The sequence below is a fragment of the Numenius arquata genome, chromosome 19 (assembly GCF_964106895.1).
Source record: "Numenius arquata chromosome 19, bNumArq3.hap1.1, whole genome shotgun sequence".
NCBI lineage: Eukaryota > Metazoa > Chordata > Aves > Charadriiformes > Scolopacidae > Numenius > Numenius arquata.
In genome coordinates this window covers 9,817,565-9,830,708 of record NC_133594.1, presented here as the reverse complement: position 1 = coordinate 9,830,708, position 13,144 = coordinate 9,817,565, and the positions used below count along the sequence as shown (strand labels likewise).

At 55.3% G+C, this 13,144-nt stretch overlaps 1 protein-coding gene across 3 annotated transcripts in view; it reads left to right on the top strand.

Moving 5' to 3' along the window:
- Positions 1-13,144, top strand: part of KCNT1 (potassium sodium-activated channel subfamily T member 1) — an 87,460-nt gene that overhangs the window by 59,653 nt on the left and 14,663 nt on the right. For 2 of the 3 annotated variants that reach the window (XM_074161069.1, XM_074161068.1), the window contains exons 2-16: positions 1,829-1,908; positions 3,171-3,270; positions 4,491-4,539; positions 5,078-5,137; positions 5,995-6,069; positions 6,413-6,496; positions 7,008-7,102; positions 8,857-9,037; positions 9,132-9,296; positions 10,063-10,199; positions 10,437-10,500; positions 10,901-11,009; positions 11,529-11,637; positions 12,470-12,619; positions 12,789-13,027. In XM_074161069.1, the coding sequence (XP_074017170.1) occupies positions 1,829-1,908; positions 3,171-3,270; positions 4,491-4,539; positions 5,078-5,137; positions 5,995-6,069; positions 6,413-6,496; positions 7,008-7,102; positions 8,857-9,037; positions 9,132-9,296; positions 10,063-10,199; positions 10,437-10,500; positions 10,901-11,009; positions 11,529-11,637; positions 12,470-12,619; positions 12,789-13,027 (1,697 nt within the window). Of the gene's footprint in view, positions 1-1,828; positions 1,909-3,170; positions 3,271-4,113; positions 4,171-4,490; positions 4,540-5,077; positions 5,138-5,994; positions 6,070-6,412; positions 6,497-7,007; positions 7,103-8,856; positions 9,038-9,131; positions 9,297-10,062; positions 10,200-10,436; positions 10,501-10,900; positions 11,010-11,528; positions 11,638-12,469; positions 12,620-12,788; positions 13,028-13,144 lie in introns of all 3 variants that reach the window. The other variant, XM_074161067.1, reaches the window with a different exon arrangement.

Genomic DNA, 13,144 nt, shown 5'->3' with positions numbered 1-13,144 from the left:
AGAGATGCAAATTTTGGTAGTTCGTATACAACTTTATCCCAGCTGTTGTGCCTGAGGCATTTGCTTTCTGCACATAAGAGCCTTGCAAATTAAAAATCTGACTTTTCAACCTGATAAGGGAGTCCATGAGAAGTCCCGAGGAGCTCTCAAGGCTGTGCCATGCTTTTTACATGCTGGGCGGTTTCCTCACAAGTGGTCGGGCTGGCTGGGAAATGCCAGCGGATGCCGGTGGGTACCAGGACGAGGGACTCCCGAGCATTGAGGGTCTCATAAAACCCCTCCCCAATTTGCTGCCTGATCAGCTCGGCATGACTGCTCAGTAAATATTTGTTTCTCCCTCTCTTGTCAGAGCGAATAGCAGCCGCTTTCCAATAAATCATGATTCGGTGGCGTGTGCCAGGCGGCACACTCGGCTGGCACCACGTGTGCACGGGGGTTGCACGGGAGAAATAAAATGGGGTGGTGTGTTCAATGACTGTCACTATGAATTTTCTCACCTTGGTCTGCGCCTTGGCTTGGTAATATGCCTGAGTAATGACATCTTGATGACCTCTTCCAAGCAGTTAAAAAACCAGTAATAATAGTAGCACTTACTTAAGAGACTCGTTGAACGCAGTGAAATAGGAGGAACGGCTCATTCGTTGCATTTAACTCCATTAGCAGCTGTAATTAATGAACAAACTGTCTTGCCCAGAGTCTAAAGCCGAGGCATCACGAAACAATCCCTTTTAGCCTGCACTTCGCAGGGGGGCGTGTGATTTATAACCAGCCCTGCCTGGTGGGAATAAGTGAGTTTGCAAAGGGCTGCGGGTATTTATAAAGTCGTAGGAGAGGCGGGTGGCGGATGGGCTGAGCAGGGACCAGTTTTGCCTGCACACCCTTAATCTGGATGTGCTTGATCCCACACCCCAGCGACACCCATGGGGAGGAACCTCCAGCCTTGGTGAGGCTTATCCCGGTCCATGAGGTTGTGGACATCAGCCCAACACGTGAGGACCGTCAGGAGGGCTGCGGGTGGGGGTCAGTGGTGGAGACTGGAGCAGCTGAAGATGAAGAAGTGCCCGTGGTGGTCACAGGGGTGGATGGGGCATTTTGAATTTCACCTGTGTCTCCTCCTGACCTGGTTTCTGCGAAGTGCCCCGGCAGGTGGCTCTCTGCCATGGCGCCTTTGTCCCCGTGCCACAAGTCACCAGCGGCTCCGAATGCCAAGTGACGTTCTGAGTTGGTTGGCAGAGCCTGGGTTTTTCTGGAATGGCCAAATGTGGTATCTTAGCAACAAAGGGAAATTTTCTCATTTTAGAACGAATTTGCTTTTTAACAGCTTCAGTGCTGAATGTTGCGTCTACCTGGGCATAGCTGGGGCATGCGTGTACCGGGGATGTCACCCTCACTGGCTCCCGCCCTGCTGCAGCCACAGGGGGTTGGAGCAGATAAAACACTGCCGGGGGAGACCACTCCAAGGCCACCGCTTTTCCGAGAGGCTTTTAATGTTGTAAAGTGTGCGGGAAAGGAGAAGTTTGCCAGTCTGATGTCAGCTGGTTGCACATGGATGAAAGCAAAGCCCTTAACCCAAAGTAGACCTGGCCCTGTGGGTCGCATCAACTGCTTTGGTAGTCATCAGTGTGCCACATCTTGGTGCTCACGACTGGTGCTGCTGGGGATTTGGTACAGTGGGAGCAACTGGGAGTCCAGGGCTGAGCCCAGGGTCTGCTGGGGGCTGCTCTGGGGGGTCATCCAGCTAAGATGGGGGGGACAGGGCTGCTGGGAGGGACTCCAGGTCCGACCTCCTGCCTTGCTGACGAGCTGCTCTGGGGCGCTTTCCCCACAGGGTGCAGGTCGAGTTCTACGTGAATGAAAACACCTTCAAGGAGCGGCTGAAGCTCTTCTTCATCAAAAACCAGCGATCCAGTGAGTGCCCCGTGCGGGGAGCCCGAGTGTCTGCCGGGAGAAACCAAACCCTGCCTGAGCTTGAGAGCTGTGCTCCGTCCTCCTGGGATGAGAAGCCATTGCCATCTGCTGGTGGCTGTTTCCCTGTGTGTCCCCAGCCCTGGCTGCCCAGCCCAGGGCTGCTGCTGCCCGTTGGCCTTTCTGTTGGGTGTTGGCCAACTTGGTTTGGGGGGATGCAGTTGCACGGGGAGGAGGGGGTGCTGCCAGCCACCACTGCTCGCTGGGGACAAACACAGCAGGGCAACCAGCTGGGACAAATTGGCAGGGAGCAGGGTGGGTGTCAGGAGCTACCTGGAGGGATCAGGGAGCAGATGTCCCTGCCACGGAGCCAGCGATGCTCCCTGTGCCCACAGGAGGTCAGTGGCTGTGGGGACAGCCGAGACCGGCTGTGAGTTACCCGCTCCTGCTTCAGCCATCCGGATTAGCCTCCACTTGACTAATGGTGTTTTTATTTTCTTTCTCTGAAATGTCATTAGCTGTCTGGAGGGAGTCTGCTCGTTAATTTATAAATTCACATTTTCTTTTCCTCCCTGCATCCTGTCATCTTGTTAAAAAGTTGGAGCGCAGCACAACAGGGTGCCTACGGGGAAGTTTTTAATGAAAATGTGATGAATTTCTCACTTGTAATTTGAGTAATAATCCGATGAACTGGCTGGGGAGGGAGAGCGGATAAAGCAGCAGCTTTTATTCCTTGCCGTCCCTCCTCCCACAAGCAGTTTGCAGCGTGGCGAGTGGAGCAGGGCCCTGGCCCTGTCTGTCTGATGCTTTCTAATGGATGCCTGATAATGAGGGGGACACACTCCAGCAGCTCCCTTGTTTGCCTCTCACGTCTATTGGGGCCAGCAAGGAGCTGACTCATGGTTATTTATTTCTGTATTAGCCTCCTATATATTTATCGCTGGGTAGGACACGTAGAGCCCCAGGCAAAGCGTGAGCAAAGTTTGTGTGCTGTCCTGGGGCTCCTGCAGCTCCCCTGGGGCTCAGTGGGGTCCCGCGGTGAAAGGGTCCCTGCAAAGCTTGGGGGAAAATGAAGATGCTGTGTTGTGGGGTGCAGAGGGTGTCCGGGGCACGTGGGATGCTTAGGGTGTGCAGGGTGTCCAGGGCATATGGGGTGCATGGGTTGCATGGGGTGCCCAGGGTGCACGGGGTCCCTGGGGGGCATGGGCTGCCTGGGGTACCCGGGGTGTGCTGTCTGCCCCACGCCGTGCTCCCCTCTGCCGCAGGCCTAAGGATCCGGCTCTTCAACTTCTCGCTGAAGCTGCTCACCTGCCTCCTGTACATCGTCCGTGTCCTGCTGGACAACCCGGAGGAGGGCATAGGCTGGTGAGTGCCGCTGCCGCCGGGCTCCCCACACCACCCCGTGCCGTGGGAGCGCAGAGGTGGTGGCAGCCACTCACGGCGGGTGTGAAGATGCCAAGCTTGCTGGTCCGGTGGGCTTTGCTCCCTGCTGAAACCCTGTGGATAGGCACTGGGCATCCACTGGCCCTGCGTGGCATAGAGGGGAAGGTGGTGGAAAAATTCAGCGTCACATTCGTTTCCAAAATCTTTCTGGCTCTAACGGTCGGGGCTCAGCGTGGCCTTCAGACACAGGCAGGGCATCACCTGTGATGCTCATGATTACAGGGCATCACCATGCAAGTATCTTCTGAATCCTGATGCCCTGGAAGACACTTATGCTAAATCCCATTTAAGCATTTGAGAAGGAATGTGTTTTGCCATTTAGATCCCCCAGGTGACAGATGATTACATACATCAGCTTTGCTCTGGGTTTCAGTATAAGCCTATTTTTAATATGTCCTTGCGTTGTTTAGCTCACATACAGTGTGGGTTGTGTTTTTTTTTTCAAGAGCTAGGAGAATTAGCAATTTGATTTTCTTTTTGTAAAGGTTGCAGACTACCAAGTACATCTGTGTTGTCCAAAAGCGGTTTCAAATCTGTAACAATTAAGCGTGACTGGAATTAAGCGTATCCTGGCCAGGTTTAGCCCTGCTGCAGTTCAGGGCATCCCCTTTCCTCAGGGTGGACCAGTGTGTGTTTGGAGCTGTGAGAGTGTTGTCTGGGGCCCATCCCTGGCGAGGGCAGCCCGTGAGTCAATGCCAGCACCCCTTTTCCTTTCCCCCCACCCCGCTGACTGCTTTCCCCTGCTTTGTCTTTCTCTTCTCCTAGCTGGGAATGCGAAAAGCAGAATTACACGACGTTCAACCAGTCCACGAAGATAAACTGGTGAGTCGAGAGTTGCTCCAGCGCTGGGGATGCGGGAATGCAGCGCTGGAGCTGGCTGGTTCTCCGTGTCTTGGTGACGGGGCTGCTCAAGGGATGCGGAGCAGCATCCCAGGATCAAATCAATTGACAAGTGCCTGCCGCGGATGCACCCTTGGGAATGCACCCTTATTCCCAGTGTAGGGGCTTCTGGAACAAACCGGGCAGGAAGGAACACCAGCACCAGTCCTGTGCTGGATCCTGCATCAGTGATGGGTTCGGTGCGGGGTAAAGGCGCTGCTAGTTGGGCTACAGTTCAGATCCGCTTTGAATTTTCTTTGCAGGTCACACATCTTCTGGGTGGATAGGAAAATGCCGCTGTGGGCTGTGCAGGTGAGTGCCCAGAGCTCGGGCACGGTCGAGCAGGAGCCCAGCCGGAGCTGGGGTTTGAGCTCCGCCGCCAGCAGGTCTCGGTGCATCCTCTGCCCACAGCAGCCGGGGGCCAGGGGTACCCTTGGGAGAGCAGAAAATGAGCTGGGGCTTCTGCTGGGAGCAACAACATGGCCCTGGGTGAAAATCTCAGGGCCCGATAGGAGAGGAGAAGCTGTAGGAAGATAAAATCATGAGGCTGGCTCAGCTCCTCCCCAGCCTGGATGCAGCTGTACCAGTAACGGGTTATTTTCAGGCTGGGCAGCTGCTTGGGGAATGGCTTGTACGAGGGTTGAGAGCCCGTCAAGGGCTGCCTGTACATCTGTGGCAGATGCTCTTATGTCTAACCCAAACGGGCGCAGGGAAAGCAAAGAAACAGGCTTGTGTCTGCGATACCCATGGGCTCCTCATGGCGCAGGGCAGGGAGGGCTTGGTGGAGCTTAGAGCGACCCACGGTGCATCGAACGAGCCCTCGGCAGCCTTTGCCCGTCTGTCTCCGCAGGTCAGCATAGCTTTAATCAGCTTTCTGGAGACCATGCTGCTCATCTATCTCAGCTACAAGGTAAGTGCCCCGGGGCGGGCGGTGGACAGTGATGCGCAGTCTGGGTCCGACCCCCCCCCCCGGCGTGAATTCATTTCTCTGTCTTTGAGCTGTCTGAAGCCTGAAGCATCCTGAGAGGATGTTTGTCTCGGCGAGGTCTCAGCTGGCTGTGGCTGTTTTCCTTTCTCATTCCGCCTCGGGCTGCTGGATAAGCGTTTGGCAGAGCAGAGCTGGGAGATCTCTTCTTTTTCCACCTTCCTTTAAATTCAGAGCTGTTTTACAAAGGGTTGCTGCTTTTTTTAGGGGCAGATTGACACACGCTGAGTTTCCTAAGGCTGAGGACCTGAAGCTGAGCTCGGCAGCGTGACCCCTGCTTGTGCCGAGGTCTGCTGCCTCCGGAGGTAGCCGGCACTGCTCCAAGCCAGGCAGGGAGAGGCACGGGCTGGCTCCTTTGCATCAAAGCCCCTTAAAATGGCCAAGAAAAGTGACCTTAACAAATGGCATCTTCTCGGGGTCCCTGGGCCAGTTGGCAGAAAAGACTCAGACCCCGTGTCACCCGCCTGGTTTGAGTGCCAGCCACCTGTATCTGTCACTCTCATTCTCCATCCTTGCACAAAGCCTTGATGTCCCCCGGCTTTGGGCAGCAGCGGTGACGGACAGAGGGACATCGTGGCTGTGGGAGGGACTGACCAGGTTGGGAAGGCTGTATCCACTCCAGCGTGCCTGTCAGCAGCACTGCAGGCAAACCGGAGCATCTTCCTGGCTGCTCTGGTCTTACTTCCCCCACTTAGCGGGGTCTGTGGCAGAGTAGGAGCTTTTAATTGTCCTTTGGCAGATTTTAAAGCTTATTTAATTTTTATTTGTTTTTAATTCCTCAGGGTAACATCTGGGAACAGATTTTTCGCATTTCATTCATCCTTGAGATGATCAACACGGTGCCATTTATTATCACGGTGAGTGTTTCCTGGTGACATTTTAAAGCAACTTAAGTTTAATTAGTACTGTAGTTTTGGTGGTGAAATCAAAGAAAAATGGGTATCTGGCCAAGTAGTTTTTAAAGCTGGCAGAAAATTTTCTTCTTCAATATTTTTCAACATAATGACTTTCTCTGGAGAGTTATCCCAAAAAACATCATCTGTTTTCAGCTGCTCCGCTGCAGCCGAGGGAGCGGGGCCACTTTTGGTGGCAGCCTCTGCAGAGGCCAGCGCTTGGTTTGGAGATGGATCCTTCCCAACAGGGCTCGAATTTCTTGATAAAGAGCATGGATTTTTCTGCGAGTAACTCTTGCTTTTGTAGATATTCTGGCCTCCTTTGCGGAATTTGTTCATCCCCGTGTTTCTGAACTGCTGGCTTGCCAAGTACGCCCTGGAGAACATGATTGTGAGTGACCGGGGGCATCCCACCCCTTTCGCCCTGGGTCCCTCTGCCCTGGGGATGCCAGGGGTGGCCTGACTGGGAGGGGGGCCCTCGCCTGCTGCCGTTTCTCGGGTGGGATTTGGGTGCTCAGTGGGTGCCAGGGATGGTGGGAGGTGAGGCTTTGCCAGCTGGTGGTGCTGGGCTGTGTACCTGAGCAGGAGACCTTTGGTGTCTGAGCCACGATGACTCTGTTGGCTGTGCATTGACAGGGATGGCATCCGGCTGTCCCTGGGATATGGGATTACAGCAGGATGAGCTCTTCCAGCCATTCCCACGTGCCCACTCAAGCTGTCTCTCCTGGCAGCAGAGCCCAGACCTGCTCACAGAAATGCACATCCCTTTTCAAGAGCCAAATTCTGGCCTGACCTTCATCTGGGGGGGCATTGCTGGAGCAGCAAGACAGCAGTTGGTACTTGGAGGGGTGCTTTACCCTCAGCCTCTCTGAGCTGGTGAGAGCCCTCTCCTCTCTTCCCAGAACGACCTGCACCGAGCCATACAAAGGACCCAGTCTGCGATGTTTAACCAGGTGCTCATTCTGATCTGCACCCTCCTGTGTCTCGTTTTCACGGGGTGAGTGTTGCTCTTTGTTTCACAAAACCATCTTCATCCAGGGAAACCAGCTCTGCACGTCCCAGGGGTGACTGGCAGAGCCAGGCTCTCAAGGCGCTTCCAGGAGAGGAAGGTGGGGTGGGACCTTCCCAGCTGTGGTGGGATGGCATTGCCAGGACATAACGTGGTGATTTGGGAAGCCAGAGGAGATTCTGTCTTTAGGCAGTGTCTTCTAGCCTGATTTTTCAGCCTGGGAGGTCTTTGTACACTGAGGAAAGTGTAACTATTCAGGGCTGCTGATTGGATTGAACTCCCAAGTCTCTGGCATCTTTCCTTCGCTAACGGGACAAGTTCCAGTTCCTCGGGCTGAGTTTTGGAACTGGGGGAGCCGTGGCAAGGAGTGTGCCCCAGGTTTCCGTGTGTGTCCATGGGCTTTGGCTTGGGCATGGCCACATCTGCTGGCGCGTTGGGAGGACCCCCTGCACCACCAGCCCTCGGCACCGGGCTCTTCCCTACCTTGTTTCATTCCCCAGCGCGCCGAACACTGGGAAGATCAATTCCTATTTTAGAAACTAATTATCCTCCCTAATTATATGATTTAACAGAAACATTTTAATGGCCGTGTGTGAGGATGAGGGCGTTCTCGTGACGGGTGATGCGGACGCGAGTCTCAGAGCAGGGCTGTGAGTGCTGCAGGGTCAAGGGCAGGGACAGCAGCTTCCCGCAGGGACACGGGCTCCGACGTGTGTGACAGCTCATTCACCAGGACCCATTGCACCCGCTGGCTCTGGCCGCGCTCTTCCTCCCCACCAAGTTACTGTGGCTGCTGAGCTCGTTTGTGTAATAGGCCACCGGGGCTCCTGCTAATTAACTGGGCCCTTTACCCCACGCATTGCCAACAACAAGGGCATCTCTCTGTAAAGGAGTCGGTCCTCATCGCTGGGTGCTTAGCTTTAAATTAGGCTTCTTGAATCTTCCTCTGGCTCCCTTGGTCTGATTTGAAGCATATAATATCATTAAGTTACTGAACGACAGGAAATGAAGCTTTTAGGCTCATGAGTCTTTGGCAATAAAGACCATCCTCTGATGTGAATGACTAATGCAATTTCGGAGCTCATCAGCGTGCCCTGCCCGTGGCACCTCCTGCCTGCTGGGGCTGCGGACGTGTTTGTTGGTGGATGCGGCAGGGCTAGAATTGGGGTCCAGGATGACTTAGGTGACGCTTGTGTTCAGCAAGATGACTTTGAAACTGCAGGTATGTGGAGTTACGCTGCCTGCCTGACTGCGGGGAGCGAGGCGGCTCTGCGGCACGGCTTTGCAAGAGCAAAGGCACAGGGCCAGGAGTCAGTGCTGGGATCTACCTCCTGCATCCCCTCTTCCCATGGGCTGAATCCCCCCAGAGCCTTACTGGGACAGCTGCTTGCTTCCACATTTTGTTTTTTTGCAATGCAAGGGCAGCCCCCAGGTGATGTTTGACATGCCGTCCATGGCATGGTCTTATCATGACCCATCACCTGGGACCTAGACTTCTGCATGCTGCTTTGGTGAGCAACCACATCAGATTCACTACTTCATCTGTAAGCACCATCGGCTGTATAATACTGGTGACATAAATCCGTTGCTGATGCTGACAGCGTGTTACAGACAAATTTCCTCCATGGACACGGGTGTAAGTAACCTTCTAGGGTTCCCCACTGACTTCAGCAGGAGCTACGGGCACTGACCGTCTCGTGGGCAGGGAAGCGCTCACTGTGATATGTACTTTCTCCCTTCAGGACCTGTGGCATCCAGCATTTAGAAAGAGCAGGCGAGAAGCTCTCCCTCTTCAAGTCCTTCTATTTCTGCATCGTCACCTTTTCCACCGTGGGCTACGGAGACGTGACACCAAAGATCTGGCCTTCCCAGCTCCTCGTCGTGATAATGATTTGCGTCGCCCTGGTCGTGCTGCCGCTCCAGGTTAGACCCACGTGGCTGAGGATGGAGAGGGATGCAGAGCCTGCAGCCGGGCAGCCCTGCCGATGGGGACGTCAGCTCTCTGCCTTGTTTGCAGTTCGAGGAGCTCGTCTACCTGTGGATGGAGCGGCAGAAGTCGGGAGGCAATTACAGCCGTCACCGTGCCCAGACGGAGAAACACGTCGTCCTGTGTGTCAGCTCCCTCAAGATTGATCTCCTCATGGACTTCCTCAATGAGTTTTACGCCCACCCACGCCTGCAGGTGAGGACCAGGCATGTTCTTGGTCAATGCTGGCCCTTGCTGGGCTCACAGCCTTGCTGGACATGGCTGGGTCACTGCTGGTGGTGAGTGCTCTGCCCGGCTATGGTGGCTGTAGCAAAGAATAAGGTAAAAGCCATCCAGCCCAGCACCGGCCAAAGAGAGGTGACAAGTGATACCCTGGGGCCACCTCACTTTCCCATCTCAGTGGTGGGGCTCTCTCTGCCCCGTTTTCTGGCCAAGCCTGTGACAGCACTGTGTAAGGACATGGAGAGGGACCGGAGGGAGTTTTCTAAATGTAATGATGTCTTTACTGAATGAAGAATCTCAGACAGAACAGAACATGTAATTGCTAAACCTCAGTGGATTTACCCAGCTCTAACTGGAGTATCCCCACGTAATGAGTGATCTTCAAGCAAATGACTGTGCCTTTCCATCTCCCCAGGATGAGAACATCACAGACGTGTTTCAGATTTGCGTTTCATTCCCACACTCACATACACTTTGTTACCATCGCCCAGCCTTGATTCCACACATTCAAGCTTTAAAATCCTGTTTGTTTCTGGCTCCACTTTGCTGTTGGCTTTGTTTCGCGTAACGGAGTGGGGAAGATGCTGATGTGTTTTCCAAGACCCTTGCAGAGCCCTAGAGCAGGGGCAGGAGGTGTCACACATGGGGACAGGCAGCAAAGCCCAGTTCCTCAGCTTGCTGCAGCCAGGGGTGTGCAGGATGGCCAGCCTGCCCACCCTCACAAACCTCTCTCTTTCAGGATTACTACGTGGTGATACTTTGCCCGACAGAGATGGATATCCAGGTGCGGCGGGTCCTGCAGATCCCTCTGTGGTCCCAGCGAGTGATCTACCTCCAGGGCTCTGCGCTGAAGGACCAGGACCTCATGAGAGCCAAGTGAGCAGAGGGACATGCTGCACCTCCACGGCGAGGCTGGTCCTGCCGAGCTGCCCATTGGCCTCGGAGCCGCAGGGGAGGGTCCCCAGTAATGGCAGCCCAGATGCGTGATGATGGGCATCCCTGCGTGCCTTCGTTGGGGTCTCAGAAGGGGTTGGCAGTGCTCCGGCTGGTACGGGCAGATGCCTGGCTTTGCTGGCCCATGCAATTCATGGGGTTCATGCTTTCTGTTTGCAGGATGGACAATGGAGAAGCCTGCTTCATTCTCAGCAGCCGAAATGAGGTGGACCGCACCGCGGCAGTAAGCCAGGGCTGGGGGATGGCACGGTCGGAGATTATTCATTTCTCAGGCTGGAAGGGACCAGGTTGATCTCTGCATCTTGCCTCTGCAAGGGTCCCCGTGGGCAGGCAGTGACTGCAGAGAAACACAGAGGTGGTGTGGGGACTGCACGGGGACACGCAGCAGCACGTCACCAGTTGAGCCCCTGTGGTCTCACCCTCCCTCTGCTGCCCCAGTTTCCCATCGGTGCTGGGTTTTGGGGAGCAGGGAGAGGGGTTATCCCCCATTAGCAGTGGGTGTTGGAGGAGCCCTTGCCATACGTCTCCATGGTGGCCGGGTGCTTTGCAGTTTTTCCTGGGTGTAGAAACATAGGGGAAAATAAGCTGTCAGACAAGTACCTCTTGCTCTTCTCCTTGGCTAGGACCACCAGACCATCCTGAGAGCCTGGGCTGTGAAAGATTTTGCTCCAAACTGCCCTCTCTACGTTCAGATCCTAAAGCCTGAAAACAAGTTCCATGTGAAGTTTGCCGGTGAGTCGGAGGGGCTGCGTGGCAGTGGGCAACACTGCTCGCTTTGCTGGTCTGGACTGCCTTACCTGCCATCATGGATGTTTCCAGCCGTGTTTCCATCTTGGAGGAGTCCATGACCTGGTGCTGAGACTCCTCAGCTGGAAGATATTTTAGGGCCATCAGCTCCTTTATCACAATGCACACTAAAGCCTGCAGCATCGCGCCTGGGGCTGGGGTAGAGTTGGCTCTGGGCTGCTCGAGGGTGGGCTGCCTGTGGGGCCACCAGTCCCACGTGTGACTGGGTGTGCATCCCCACGGTGGCCTTGGTGGACTGGCGTCTGCCTGTCTGGTTTCCAGCCAGCATCCCTGTCTTCCTGCTTGCATTAATCCCATTTATGGTCTTCCCCATGGGCTGTTGATTAGATGAAAGCCCTCCTGGACTGGCAGGAGGAGGAAGTCCATAGTCCCCACCACCATCCCAAAATTACCATATCCCTGGGCATCCCCCTCCCTGCCTTGACGGTCCCCTCTGCCTTTCAGACCACGTCGTCTGCGAAGAGGAGTGCAAATACGCCATGCTGGCGCTGAACTGCGTCTGCCCTGCCACCTCCACCCTCATCACGCTGCTGGTGCACACCTCCCGCGGCCAGTGAGTCCTGTCCCTGCCTGCCCCTGCCCTCACCTCCACCACCCCAGCCTGAGCGTGGAGGGACATCAGAGCTGGTGGTGGGGGCTCTGGGCCCAGGGGAGGAGGGTGAGCACTAGGGGTGTGCTCTAGGGGAGCACACCGGGACCCCCCAGCCAGGTGGGGAGCAAAAGCCAGTATTGTAAGGGGGAAACATCAGTGCACATGGGCTGTCCAACACCACGTTTCCAGAGACTTGGGATATAAATGTCTTCTTTATATGTCATGGTTCCGCTAGAGGGAAGGTTCATTCACAACATGTGCAAACCCAGACCCTGCAGGGCGTTTGGCAGGTTTATATAAAGAATGGTTGGAAGGAACTCCACCTTGGAGCAGTAGTGTGGGTCCTGCACCCCTTGGCCAGTCAGAAATGTCTGAATTTGGGGTAATGTGACATCAAAAGAGTTATGAAACATCCTTCCCAGGTGACTCCTGCCCCATGCTCAGAGCTATTTGCCAACACGGGCTCTGAACTCTGCCTCTGCGCTCCCCGGGAGCTCTTGTTAAATAAAAAGACACTTAAAATCAGAAATGAAAACAAGCTCGTCCTCAGCTGGTGAACACTGACAGCTCATGGGAACGTGTCTCCATAACCTCACTCCCGTTGGTCTAAATGGCAGCTTCGGTGCTTATTAGCCCTCCTGCTGTGTGGCTCTGCCCTGGGGGCTGGCTGGCCTGCCAGGATCTGTGCTGGCACTGGTGTGGGGGGGGTCCTGTCCCAGCACAGTGGAAGGGTCATCTCCCGGCACCATGGGTAGGGAGGTCCCACCCCAGCATGCTGCTGCTGTCGTTGCAGGGAGGGCCAGGAGTCCCCAGAGCAGTGGCAGAGGATGTACGGGCGCTGCTCGGGCAACGAGGTCTACCACATTCGGATGGGCGACAGCAAGTTCTTCATGGAGTACGAGGGGAAGAGCTTCACCTACGCTGCCTTCCATGCACACAAGAAGTGAGGGCAGGGGGGCAATGGGCAGGGGTGGGTAGGACGTATCTGCCAATCTGTGTCCCTGAGGGCTTGGGGCTGGGACTGGAGGGTGCTGTGAGGTCCTTCATGCAGGGACAAAGCTCCAAAGGGGCTGTCTCCAGCTGTGAATGCTCATGTTGTGCTCTCGGCACAGGTATGGTGTCTGCCTAATCGGCATCAGGAGGGAGGAGAACAAGAGCATCCTGCTGAACCCCGGCCCGCGGCACATCATGGCAGCGTCCGACACCTGCTTCTACATCAACATCACCAAGGAGGAGAACTCCGCCTTCATCTTCAAGCAGGAGGAGAAGCAGAAGAAGAAGGGCTTTGTGGGGAGAGGCACCTATGATGGCCCATCCCGCCTGCCTGTGCACAGCATCATCGCCAGCATGGGTGAGTTGGGGGTCTCAGCGGGGTGGGAGGGCAGCGGGGCTCCCCAGGAGAGCAGGGATAGGGTCCTGAACAGGCTGTCCCAGCTCCTTCCCCAGGTTTGGTTTCATCTCCTTCCCC